The sequence below is a fragment of the Bubalus bubalis genome, chromosome 16 (assembly GCF_019923935.1).
Source record: "Bubalus bubalis isolate 160015118507 breed Murrah chromosome 16, NDDB_SH_1, whole genome shotgun sequence".
In the NCBI taxonomy this organism is placed as follows: Eukaryota; Metazoa; Chordata; class Mammalia; order Artiodactyla; family Bovidae; genus Bubalus; species Bubalus bubalis.
Genome location: NC_059172.1, coordinates 35,311,869 through 35,325,314, shown reverse-complemented (window position 1 = coordinate 35,325,314; position 13,446 = coordinate 35,311,869). Strand labels below are relative to the sequence as shown.

General features: G+C 36.8%; 2 protein-coding genes across 2 annotated transcripts; one reads left to right on the top strand and one right to left on the bottom strand.

Moving 5' to 3' along the window:
• The first annotated feature begins 36 nt into the window (after window positions 1-36).
• Window positions 37-1,083, top strand: LOC102403155 (olfactory receptor 52B2-like). Its single transcript, XM_044929017.2, has one exon. It carries the CDS (start codon window positions 37-39, stop codon window positions 799-801), a length of 765 nt encoding a protein of 254 aa, XP_044784952.2. The 3' UTR covers window positions 802-1,083.
• A 4,206-nt stretch (window positions 1,084-5,289) lies between these two features.
• On the bottom strand, window positions 5,290-6,249 carry LOC123329756 (olfactory receptor 51G2-like). Its single transcript, XM_044929435.2, has one exon. The coding sequence runs from the start codon at window positions 6,247-6,249 to the stop codon at window positions 5,290-5,292; it is 960 nt and encodes a 319-aa protein (XP_044785370.2).
• Between the last annotated feature and the right edge of the window lie 7,197 nt (window positions 6,250-13,446).

Here is a 13,446-nt window from a genome sequence, read left to right as displayed (position 1 = left end):
TTTTTGGCTGTAACAGGCAATGGCCTGGTTATGGCAATGGTGATCTGGGACAGAAGCCTCCATGAACCCATGTATCTCTTCTTGGCCATGCTAGCTCTCAATGATGTTCTACTTTGTACTGTCACGGTGCCCAAAATGCTTCTTATCTTTTGGCAGGGCCCTTCCATATCAACATTCTCTGCCTGTCTCACACAGATGTTTTTCATTCATGCTCTGTTTCTCTCTGAATCTGCTGTCCTACTGGCCATGGCTTTTGACTGCTATGTGGCTATCTGTGCACCACTCCATTATACTACCCTACTTACAGGCTCTCTCATTAGAAAACTGGTCCAGGCTCTGGTAGCTCGATGTGTGGTTGTGGTCACCCCTGGTGTCCTACTTATTCTCCACCTGCACTTCTGCCAGAGCAACATCATTCACCATACTTACTGTGAGAACATGGGCATTGCCAAATTGGCTTGCAATAGCATTGTCCCTAATAGCATTTATGGGCTCACTGCTGCTCTCCTCACCACAGGACTGGACTTTGTCCTTTTCCCCCTGTCCTACTGGTTAATCTTGAGAATAGTCTTCCGACTGCCTTCTAGGGAAGCCCGGACAAAGGCCTTTGGAACTTGTGGAGCCCATACATGTGTCATCCTGATATTCTACACTCTGGCCTTCTTTTCCTTATTTACTCATCCCTTTGGACACCATGTACCCAGGCATGTCCTTATCCTCCTGGCAAATCTGTACTTACTGGTGCCGCCTACCATGAACCCCATTGTTTATGGGGTAAAGACAAAAGAGATAAGGATGTGAGTGCTAGGACTCTGTGCCCAACCTAAATGATCCAAGAGTAATAAAGCAACAAGGAACAGGGGAGTCCAGGACTGAGAATCAGGGTTAAATATCAAGTCTAAATAAATCTGGACATATTTACTCCTGCAACATCTATGCAATGAATAAATCTTTAAAAATTTGTATTTCTAAATGTTATCTTCCTAATATTGGGTAAAAAGGAAGCTAACAAGGTACTGCTCAAGTACCACCAAGAATTATCTGAACATATTAAGGTAACATGCCACTGTAGCTACATACATGTAAATATCCTTTGGATAACAAATAATGCCTCTTCTACTTCAATTTGCTATGGATAGGACAAGATGTAAACTCTATATATTCACGAATTTTTTTGTTTTGATTCTGTTCTTACCATAACATCCACAGGGCCCAGAATATACACATAATTAATAAACATTTGTTGAATGGATAAGTATCTTAATTAATAAAAATGCTAATGATTTTATGTAACAAACCCCCAATATACCTTATGCAGTATATATGACCTACAATTTAAATATTTCATTTCCTTTCCTATCAAAAAACTTTCCTTTTGCTTCCACAAAATATGAATTTCTTATCTCTTTCAATACCTTAGTGTATTAAAGATTCTTTTGGTGACAAACAATAGAAATTACCTTTGGTTAGATAAAACAAAAAGCAGGACATTTCATGGTAACATTCTGTGGACGTCATGACAGCCAAGGATAATTTGAATATCTATATCTCAGGTAGGATTAAAGTCAGCCTTCTATAATACCTCACCAGCAGGAATGGATGACGTCTTTATTGAATCTGGTGACACTATCTGGTCTTAGCTACAATAACTGTGGGATAAGATGCATAATTTACCTATATTGGGTCAGATTATTCAACCTGGACCAAACAGTTATAGCCCTATTCTGATTTAATTTGGATGAAATTGTGTCAGGGCAATTCTGAAGAAAAGGAAAGTATGATAAGTGGTCTGGATTCTGTTCACTGGATTCATGTGGTGTGTTTATATTTAGCACATGCAATTGTCCTAGTTTAGCTCTTCCTACACTAAATATTTTTGCTAGTTGCATTCCATAGTACTAGGACAAACTTTATCATCTATGAACTCTCATAACATAATTACTGCAAAGTAACTCCTTATCTCTACTAGAAAATATTCATTTCTTGATTTATACAGGAGCTAAAGTATTTCTCTGGCATCAAATAGTAAAAAAGTGCATCATGAACATAATAGAAATATATACATGGTCAAGTGGTTGAAGCATTTTGACTGTCTTGAAAATATTTATATTGTTATAATTCTTTTTATAAATATATATGGCTGTTTCTAGGTATTCTGTGTAATCACATACTTATCCATGTTATAGGTTTTTTTTTTAAGTAAATTATGTTTTAATATTTATTCAATTGAATGAGTGAATGACTAAGCATGCTAATGAAATATTTTGCAGCAACATTTTATATAGGAAAAAAAGCTAAATACTTAGATGGTAAACTGGATACTGACATCCTCTGCTCTGATTTTTTGCTTGCTCTCATGTTTTGCTACAAAAGGCTTTCTGCACCATAAAGATGATCAATGCATAGTCCAAAGATTAACATTTGACACAATGAAAACAATATCATTGCATTTTTGCCTAATGATGGGGGATTGGAACACAATGATAAATTATTATTTGGCCTTCTAGATATCTTATAGATTCTTCAGGTAGGCAGAGAATGTTTTTAGAAGGCAAATAAATACTCATGACTTTATCAAACAATAAAAAGCAAAGACATCACTTTGCCAACAAAGGTCCATATAATCAAAGCCATGGTTTTTCCAGTAGTCATGTATGGATGTAAGAGTTGGACCTTAAAGAAGACTGAACACTGAAGAATTGATCTTTTCAAATTTGGTGCTGGAGAAGATTCTTGAGAATCCCTTGGGAAGAAAGGAGATCAAATCAGTCAATCCTAAGGGAAATCAACCCTGAATAACTCATTGGAAGGACTGATACTGAAGCTGAAGCTCCAATACATTGGCCACCTGATTTAACAGCCAACTCATTGGAAGAGACCCTGATGCTAGGAATGATTGAAATCAGGAGAAAAGAACAGCAGAGGATGAGATGGTTGGATGTTTTCACCTTTTCAATGGACATGAACTTGGGCAAACTCTGGGAGATGGTGAGGAACAGGAAGGCCTGGCGTGCTGTAGTCCATGGGGTCACAAAGAGTCAGATACAACTTAGCGACTGAACATTACTATATATTACAATATGAGTAAGAGTGTCTCAATTTATAAACCCATGTACAAATAAGATAGATGCTTAGATCATATTATTGTGAATTTAGGGAAGAACAAGAGGCCTTCCTCTTTCAATAGCACTATCTATTTTCTGGGAATTCAGCTTTCATTAAATTTTTAAAAACAAGATAGTATTTCTGTTCTCAATTCATTATACAAACTTGCAATCATAGCATAATAAAAAATGCTATTCATTCATTTATTCAATTACTCATGTCTTCACTGACTATATTTCGCTAGAAGAGTTATCTTAATTTTGAGACTATGTGTTTTCTGAATGTTTTTAGTAAAGTGTATTTTATGAATATAATGTAACTCATAATACATCTTAATAAACATTAGAGGATAATAATACATAAAGTCAAAAGTTGGCTTGCATATTTAGATATTCATTTATATATTTTTCTTTGTGAATGAAATGAAAAGTCTAACATTCAATAGTTTAAATATATTTCTGTTAGCCAAAAAAATGATAAATTTTTTTCATTTTTTGGAGCAGAAGCATTATAATAGGTGTGTTCAGCAAGAAGACACTAAAAATATATTTTGAATTTGAAGGTTTTATAGAATGGCTATAGTTAAATGCTATTTATATGACATACAGCAGATGATAATATTCACATTTTCTTCTAAAATTTATTTCTATTAATTTTATTTTTCTTATCTACCTCAGGAAATATTAACTAAGTCTGATGTTCATATATCTTGCTTTATTTTTACTTGATATCCCTTTGGTCAAAGTGAATATGCTGAAGGAGAAGGGTAATTAGAAATAGAATTAAGAAATAGGATAAGGAGGGATGGGAACACACATAATTGAATTTAAACTAGGCAAAAGAAATAAGTCATGTGAAGACGTCCGTCACATGCTTGACATTTGAAATATAATTTTAAGTTAATAATACCTCTTTTGTTATATGAAATGTGGGCTCATGACAGGTGAAATCTTTCTCTCCAAGACTATTTTAAAAATCCAAAAGAACTAGTTCTTCTATATCCAATGATTGATTCATTAATCAATTATGCATTCAATGATTATTAAGTGCATAATTTAACCAACCTGGTGTTCATTCTCACAAGTAGCAAGCTGCATGAGACACAGTTCCTACAGTAGATAGAGTAAGATCTGAGAAAACATATTACTTATTATTAAAACCAATATACATACTGAAAGTTATAAAGCATTCTTAAATCTTTTTTTTTCCTGCTTAATTTACTTGTCTTTGAAAAAGTGTAGACATGTGAATTAAGAAATTTCAATGAGAAGTATAAGTTTTTTATACAACTCTATGCATACATGAAACTAGATCATTTGAGTTATATGAAAAGAGTTTGTGTGCTAAAAGAGTCCTGGATAAAAAGATTTATATTTTGTTTCTTGCTATCACAAATGTAAGTGGTTATACCTTAGTGACTTAGAATTTTTCATTTGAATATTATATCCTAAATTATTATTAGATACATTTAATCCAATGGATTATAAACACTGACTTCACAAGACATTATCTCAGGGATTTCAAAAGGTTCTGAGTTGCAGCTTTCTGATAGATTAAAATTATTTCTGAAAATTAAGTAAAAACAAACAGACTATGAAGGTTGACTGTTTCTATTCCTGGTGAAACTAAATTTCCTCAGAAAAGACTGAACACGTGTATAAAATTTTAAAATATGCTACTAATGCACCATGAAGATAGATAAAATGCTGTGAGCTCTAATAAGCTCTTATATCAACATATGATTTTTTCAATCTTTAATATAGGAAACTTCAGCAGATTTATAAACACACTTATGAGAAAGGTAATATAATAATTGTGGGCAAATACAGTATGTCAAGAAGCAAAAAAAAAAAAAAAAAAAAAGATTTAGAATACTCAGGGAAAATGTCATGGATGGGTAACCTTGAATCACAGTTAGGATTAGAAATGAGAGACAATAGATGGAAATGATTTCCAAAACTTCACTCCAACAATTTCATACTTAAAGGAGATTTATGAAGCACATGCCAAGTCAGGCTTTATAATTCCAGTGGACATCAATTCTCTCCTTTAGATCAACGGTCAGTTCTATTTCTCTTTATAAAGTAATCTTTTATTGGTAACTCTGGTGCCAACGTGGAGTGTAGACATTCACTATATATTTTCACACTTAAGGTTGATGCCATCATTGACTTGAGGACATGTCTACATCACAGAAGAACTGATTCTTAGGGGGGAAAGCAGGTGGAGAATTCCTTGGAGGATCTGCTTGGTCTTCACACTATAGATGACTGGGTTGAGCACAGGTGGAACTAGCAGGTAGATATGAGCCATGAAGATGTGGATAAGGGGGGATGAATGTTTAGCAAAACGATGGACAATAGAGAGCCCAATCATAGGCACATAAAGAATAAGTACAGCACAGATGTGGGATGCACATGTGTTGAGGGCCTTAAATCTCCCCTCCTGAGATGAAATTTTTAATACTGAGTGAAGGATGAAAACATAAGACACAAAAATGCCCAGAGAGTCCATTCCCCACAGCAAAGTGATCAGAACTAACCCATAAATAACATTAAACTTAGTGTCAGCACAAGCAAGGCGGATCATGTCCTGATGTAGACAGTAAGAATGAGAAAGGACATGAGAGTGGCAGAAGGGAAAGAAAGCCAGCCGGGCTAGAAGTGGAATCATGGCAAAGGCACTTCTAAGCAGGGCTGCAATTCCAATTTTAGTGATGAGTGTAGGAGTGAGAATGGTGGCATATCTTAGTGGGTGGCAGATGGCCACATATCGGTCAAGGGCCATGGCCAAGAGCACAGATGATTCAGTGAAGGAGAAAGTGTGAATGAAAAACATTTGGACTACACAGGTATTGAACTGGATCTCCCTGGATATGGACCACAGCACCCTGAACAGTGATATCATTGTGGGCAAGGACATGCCCATGTCAGTGAGAGAAAGCATGGCCAAGAAGTAGTACATGGGCTCATGGAGCCTGGGGTCTGTCCGGACAATATGTAGGATAGTACAGTTGCCCATGATTCCAACAAGGTAGAGGAGACAGAATGGAATGGAAATCCAGTGGTGAAATTCTTCATATCCAGGGATACCTGTGAGATAGAAGGTGGAGGAGAGGATATTGCTGGAGTTTACAATTGCCATAGGGCTTACTGTTAAACCACAATCCAGATTCACAGTCACACTCCAGAGGGGGAACAAATGAGAAGATCAGCACCTGTGTCACAAAAACAAAACAAAACTTCAGTCTGTCCTATAATCTCTCCTAGATTCACCCTCACAGTTTTGCTTTGTTTTTCTTCATTTCACTGCTGAGTGTCATCAATTACGGAAAACATTCAGTTTTATAACCATAAGGACTTTCCCTTCTCCTCAGATGAAGAACTATTAACAAGCTGTCTAAACAATTTCCTTCTAAAGACATTGCCCCCAGAGCAGCACACACAAAACCATTGTAGATTACATTATTAATTTTATACTTTTCTTTAGAACAATCTTGGCCAGAGTTACTGGTCTTATGTGCTATGCTGTGCTTAGTCACTCAGTCGTATCTGACTCTGGGACTGCATGGACTATAGCCCTCCAGGCTCCTCTATCCACAGGGATTCTCCAGGCAAGAATACTAGAGTGGGTTACAATGCCAGAAGGGATCTTTCCAACCCAGGGATCAAACCCAAGTCCCCCACATAGCAGACAGATTCTTTACCATCTGAGCCACCAGGGAAGTCCACTGGTGTTATTTTAGCTGTGTAAAAAAAAAAATAATAATAACTTTCTTCAATATTCCAGTATTCTTGCCTGGAGAATCCTGTGGACAGAGGAGCCTGGCAGGCTACAGTCCATGGGGTCACAAGAGTCAGACATGACTTAAAGACTAAAGAGAGAGAGAGAGAGAGCGAGAGAGAGACAATGACTTGTATAAATGTCTTCGTCTGAGCTTGAAGGATTTTTCAGCAATACTTAAATATGCAAGGCATCATTACAGTATTCAGGCAAGATTTTGTCAGGATGGTTCTTATTCTTACTAAACATAAGTTTGACTACATGATTGATACCACAGGGACAGTATCCACATATGCATGCTAAGTGGCTTTAGTCAGGTCCAACTTTTTGAGGCCCTACAGACTAGGACCAGGCAGGCTCCTCTGTCCATGGGATTTTCCAGCCAAGAATACTGGAGACAGTTGTCATTTCCTGCCCAGGGGATCTTCTTTACCCAGATATAGAACCCACCTCTCTTAAGTCTCCTGCATTGGCCGATGGGTTCTTTATCACTAGTGCCACCTAGGGAATATATCTACATAGAGTCAACTCTAACATCAATATGTTCTGGGGTGAGCATCCCCCTGAGGTAAATACAGGTTAAGATGATTTAGAAGAATATGTGGATTTTAAAACTTTTAATTATAAAATATATAATATATGGAATGTTAAGCAAACTATAATTGATTTTGAATCTGATTTGAAAGATTCTGAACGTTCTTCCTCTTATGTTACAGAACTGATTAATCATTTAGAAACTGGTTTTTTTCCTATACAAAATTACAAAACAATAGTTATAGGGATTGTTGAGAGATTGGAAACTTATCCATCAAATCAAAAATAAGAGAAAACAACAACAACAAAAGTAAAATGCACAAAAAAATGCCTACTGGCATCTGACTTTCATACTAAAACTTTTATGCTTAAATGAGAAAATATATCTTCCCCAACTAGATTCCAGGATTTCTTCTGTGGTCAAGGAAGAAATCTCTGTATCGAGAAAGGTGAGCCACTTCTCAAAACCCACTTGCTCATCAACTGCCCAGCCTCCATGCTCACCAAAATATTGGTTTAAGAATTTAAAGTCTATGGGACAAATTACCTTTCACTGTAAACTAATAAATCAGCATTTTCTGTCTTGGAAAGTCTTCTTTGATGTTCTGGGAAATGAAATCCCCTCAGTCTCCTCTAGTTCCATGTAAATAACTTTGATTACAGAAGATATTTCCCCAAATTGTTTAATAATTTTCTAAGAAATGCAAGATCCATAATCAAGACATCAGATAAGTAAATTCTATAAACAAATTCAATCTTCCTGACTGTTCATATTGCACTTAAGTTCTACCCACTTACTGTACAACTGATACTTCTTAAGGCCCTGCTATTTAACTTCTCAAATTCCTGTCTATCTCCTCACCTTCCTGTCTAAAATTGCACTGGTTATTACTTTCAATGCTCAGATTTTCCAATATTATCCCTTCTTTTTGTTGATTCTTTTCCAATTTCTATTCTATAATCAAAATTTTAAAATCTGGTTTTCATCTCACTGCTTAGTCAATTCAGACCATTTTTTCTTATTTTATAAATGTTCTCTCCCATTGACACAAAGTAGTAAACATGAAGTTTCACTGAAAACTGGAAGATACTTGATCTAGAGGTCATCTTTCATCATATCACTGACTTTTTTCTGAGGTTTTAAAGAGACAGAGAGCTAACATCTCCCTTATGTAGAGTCTGTTTCTCTGGTTCTGCAATCACATTAACTTAAGTTATATTCTGGTTTCAAAGCTTACTCATTTTAATTTAGACAAAATGACTCTTTTTCCTCTGTACCAAAGTTGCCTCCTCTGTAAACTGAAGATACTAATAGTTTGATGGGATGTGCTAAGGTGAAGGAGATATTGTGTGTGAAATACTTGGAACAGAGCCTTTTCTGTGATGATGATAGTGATGAAAATGAGAACAATGATGATGAAAACATCAACAATGATGATGATAACAATAACACCAACAACGACTGAAGTATAATGAGAGGGGGAAGACAAGGGGAGACTATTAATTACTCTCCTCTAGAGGAAACACCATGAGTGGCCATCTTACAAGTGACCTAGATGCTCTGAGAAGTAGAAAATGAACTGTATCAGTTTAATCTCCTTTTCCTCCACTAAAATTTCAGTATAGCAAGAAATATGAATTGCTCCTTAGTATTTTTTTCTACCCAGAAATTCCTCTGATCATAATGATGAAACTACATATATACATTTCATTTTAATCAGTGCCAATATTTGGGGGTGGTAAGAAGAGTCCAAAATAGAATGAGAAATCTCACCAAGAGTAAGAATGAGATTTTGGGGACTTCAGTGACCTGGACCCTGGGTGAACTGGAATCTTCAGTGAACTGGAATATGAGCAGTCACATTAGCATTCTGTTACCACAACATAAATATTCATTACTCTCCATATTCACTATTATCTGGCCCATCTATTATTTAACAGCTCCCATGTTTTAGCTCCCGTTTGATTTGATAATCCAATACCTCTTTGTCCTGATACTGCAATTTCAAAATCATTCACATAGCTTTTGATATCTTCCACATGCCCAGAGAAGGAGGTCAGTGGAGTTAGGTAATAAATTTAAAAATCTGTTAAGTCTTGATGTTTAGAACATAATTAATAGAGTGAGTGAAGTCGCTCAGTCATGTCCGACTCTTTGCGACCCCATGGACTGTAGCCTACCACGCTCCTCTGTCCATGGGGTTTTCCAGGCAAGAGTACTGGAGTGGGTTGCCATTTCCTTCTTCAGAGTATCTTCTCGACCCAGGGATCGAACCTGGGTCTCCCGCATTGTAGGCAGACGCTTTACTGTCTGAGCCACCAGGGAAGTTCTTAATTAAAAATTTTTTTTTAATTTAAAGTTTTTAATTAATAGTTAATATCATGTTAAAAATCACTGACACATGGTATTAGAAGGGACCTGAAATGTTATCTGCTGTAATCCCACTCTTATTCTGGATTCGTCTTCTGTTATGTCTGGTAATATTCCTTTATGCTGTGTAAACAGTCATGTGCACTGACAGACAGGGGACTACTTGCCATGAAAGTCTAGGGTATCTTCAGTTCAGTTCAGTAGCTCAGTAGTGTCCGACTCTTTGCGACCCCATGAATTGCAGCTCGCCAGGCCGCCCTGTCCATCACCAACTCCCGGAGTTCACTCAGACTCAGGCAAGTTCTATCTGAAAAACCTATGTCTGGCTTGAATCCTCTGTCTATGGGTATGGACAATAAAGATTTGGAGAAAGTATGCACTCTCATAACCTGAGAACCTCTTCCTTCTCAAACCATTCCCCTGGTCCTTCTTCTCACACTTGGGGTGTCTGCCTGGCTCTCTTTGATCTCTCAAGCCCCCTCTGTATTTTCCTATTACATCCCAGTTTTACTTTCCCCAGTCATTACCTACTTGGTAGAATAGTTGCTCTTGTCATGAGTGACTGCTCTAATTCTCAAGGAAAGAAGGATGAGTTAATAAGTGTTCCTCCAGTCCTTAGGGATGTGAGTCCCCATGAGAAATTCAAGACTGCACCTGTAACCCTGTTTGTGCCACCCTTGTAGTTTTTGGCCCTTCTCTAAATCCTCTGTTTTCCATTCCCTAAATCAGTCCTGAATATTCATTGGAAGGATTGATGCTGAAGCTGAAGCTGCAATACTTTGGCCACCTGATGTGAAGAACTGACTCATTGGAAAAGACCCTATGATAGGAAAGATTGAAGGCAGGAGGAGAAGGGGATGGTAAAGGATGAGATGGCTTGATGCCATCACCAACTCGATGGACATGAATTTGAGCAAGCTCCAGGAGTTGCTGATGGACAGGGAAGCCTGGTGTGCACAGTTCATGGGAATGCAAAGAGTTGGACATGACTGAGCAACTAACACACACATAGCCTTCTTGACTTTGCATTCCCAAGCTGCATTATCAGTTCAGTTCACTTGCTCAGTCATGTCCTACTCTTTGTGACCCCTGGGACTGTAGCCTGACAGGCTTCTCTGGCCATGGAATTCTATAGGCAAGAATACTGAAGTAGATCACCAGTCCCTTCTCCAGAGGAACTTCCCAACCCAGGAATAGAACCCTGGTATCCTGCATCACAGGCAGATTCTTTACCATTTGAGCTACAGGCAAAGAACCATGAAGGCTATAGAGAGTCTCAAATATTTATCACCCTGATATCTGGAACAAATGTGATAGTGCAACATGTGATGAAATAGTAGCTTGTATCCAGAATATGGCTGGCTAACAAAGATGTTGGGCTTTCCAGGTGACTCAGTGGTAAAGAATCCACTGGCCAATACAAGAGATGCAGGTTTGATTTCTGGGTTGGGGAGATCCCCTGGAGTAGGAAATGACAACCCACTTGTATTCTTGCCTGGAAAATTCCATGGACAGAGGAGCCTGGAGGGCTACAGCACATAGAATCACAAAGAGTCGGATAAAATGAGTCACTGACAGGCACGTATGCATATGATAAAGAACATTAGCTACAGAGTAGCCAATGAGAAGGACTTATTAAGGACTTAAACTGTTGAGGGACATAGAGTTTACAATTTAAAGGCTTGGGAATGACTCTAATTCAGTTCTGTTACCAAATACTAGATAAAAATGAAACACTTATGTGAGTCAACTCCCTCAAAGCTATTACAATACAAAATATGTGAGAAATGTCTATTAACCTCCACTCAATTTTGCTGTACTCTTAAAATTACAATAAAAAATAAAGTGTATTTGAAAGATCATAAACAATAAACTCAATGTGATCACTCAAATCTTGCCTCTCTGGAGTGGTACTTTCTTCACTGTGTCATTGAGTTCTTCCTGCTGAATAGATTATATACTTTGGATCAGACTATGAAGAGAAGCTTTCACTCAATGAATAAGATTCCCTATGTCTGTCAACAATATTGACTTCTAAATGTCTATTGGTAATTATACCATGAAGCAAGGTTTGCATGTGGACTACTCAGGGTGAATAAAACTGTGTCCACCAACAATACTGACTTTTTTTTCTTTTTTTAGGAACTCTTTTAAAAATGTGTACTACTGTTAATCTTGGCAATTCTGGTCTTGGGACTGGTAATATTGGTTTAATTATAAGTCTTAATACTATTACTGATTCACTCAACTAAGATATTGTAGATTGCACATATGTCATGGCTTAGTAATCTTCCAGTATTTAAGATACCCATTGAGAACTGGCTGTTTCAGGAATTGAAAATAAAAGTAATTATGTCAATAGAAGCAATAGCTCTCATAATGAAAAATTACTTATTAAGAAATTCACCATCTACTAATAGTCTATGAAAATACTGGCTATTTCTATCATATCACTAGAAACCCTTTGCAACTCCAAATTAACACATCTCTTTTTGAAACTACCAGAAAACAATTTGAATTTACTTGATTTCATTGGCACCAGATGCCTTATACTTTTCCTTATACTTGCTTTTTAAATATGAACTTAAATCACTTTGACATCATCTAAGCTTGATATGATCAAAGATCCCAAATTCAGAGGATTATTAGTCAGTGCAACCATATTACTTTATCATGAGGTCTATATATTTCTCATGTATAAAATAGAGGGAAATAAAAAAGCAATTTCAACCTCTCATTGCTGAATTCTTCGGCAACCTAGTTATAAGCTCAATTATGAATAATTCATTCTGATGATGAGAAGGTAATGGGCAAATGTTCACATTAACATGTATATAGAGAGCACTACCTAGACCACAAAGCCCGAGAGTAGATACAACTATGAAAGGAAGACTGGTTGCTCTGACTACAGGAAGAAGGGCATCCTTAAGCTGTTTTCCAGATCTGCTATGTTCTGTCTCCTGACCACAGTGAGCTGCCTCAACAGGCCATTTTGCCCTCTGACTTCTGGTTTGATTTGATCAACAATGGAAATGGCACAAAACAGGAATACAGAAAAACATACAGCTGGAGGGTTTACTCCCTTGATTCCCCACCAACCCTCACTGTGGCTTCCTCATGGTGGCTGCATCTCTCTACAGAAAGGGAAAACTCATGCTGAGTGTCCTTCTCTATATCCTTCCTGTCCCTTTCATATTTTAGTAAATAAGACATACAAATAAATATTTCTTTTTGGTTTTCATAAATCCTGCACACATATTTTAAATAACCCCCTGATGCCTTTATCAAAGTCCTTATGCAGTTTGAGAATGACTTTTCCTCGCCTAATATAACCTTAATTAATACAAAGGAGAAATTTCTGCCTTATATATATGTGTACACATTCTGTCAATTTCTATCTCTGTCTCTGGTTTATCATCATGACTATCTACAAGCTTATTATATAGTCAAGATTTAATATGTGCAATTATCATTTTTTAATAAGAAGCTTAATGTTCATTTCTTGGTTAATCAGACTAAAAAGTTGCTTTTTCTTCCAAAATGGGGGGATTCAACTCAAGAACATCAGTTTCCCAAGTGGAAGAGAGAAAGCTTCAGATAAATCTTTGCATATTTAATTTTTCTACATATAACAAGGAGAAAAAAACTGTGAC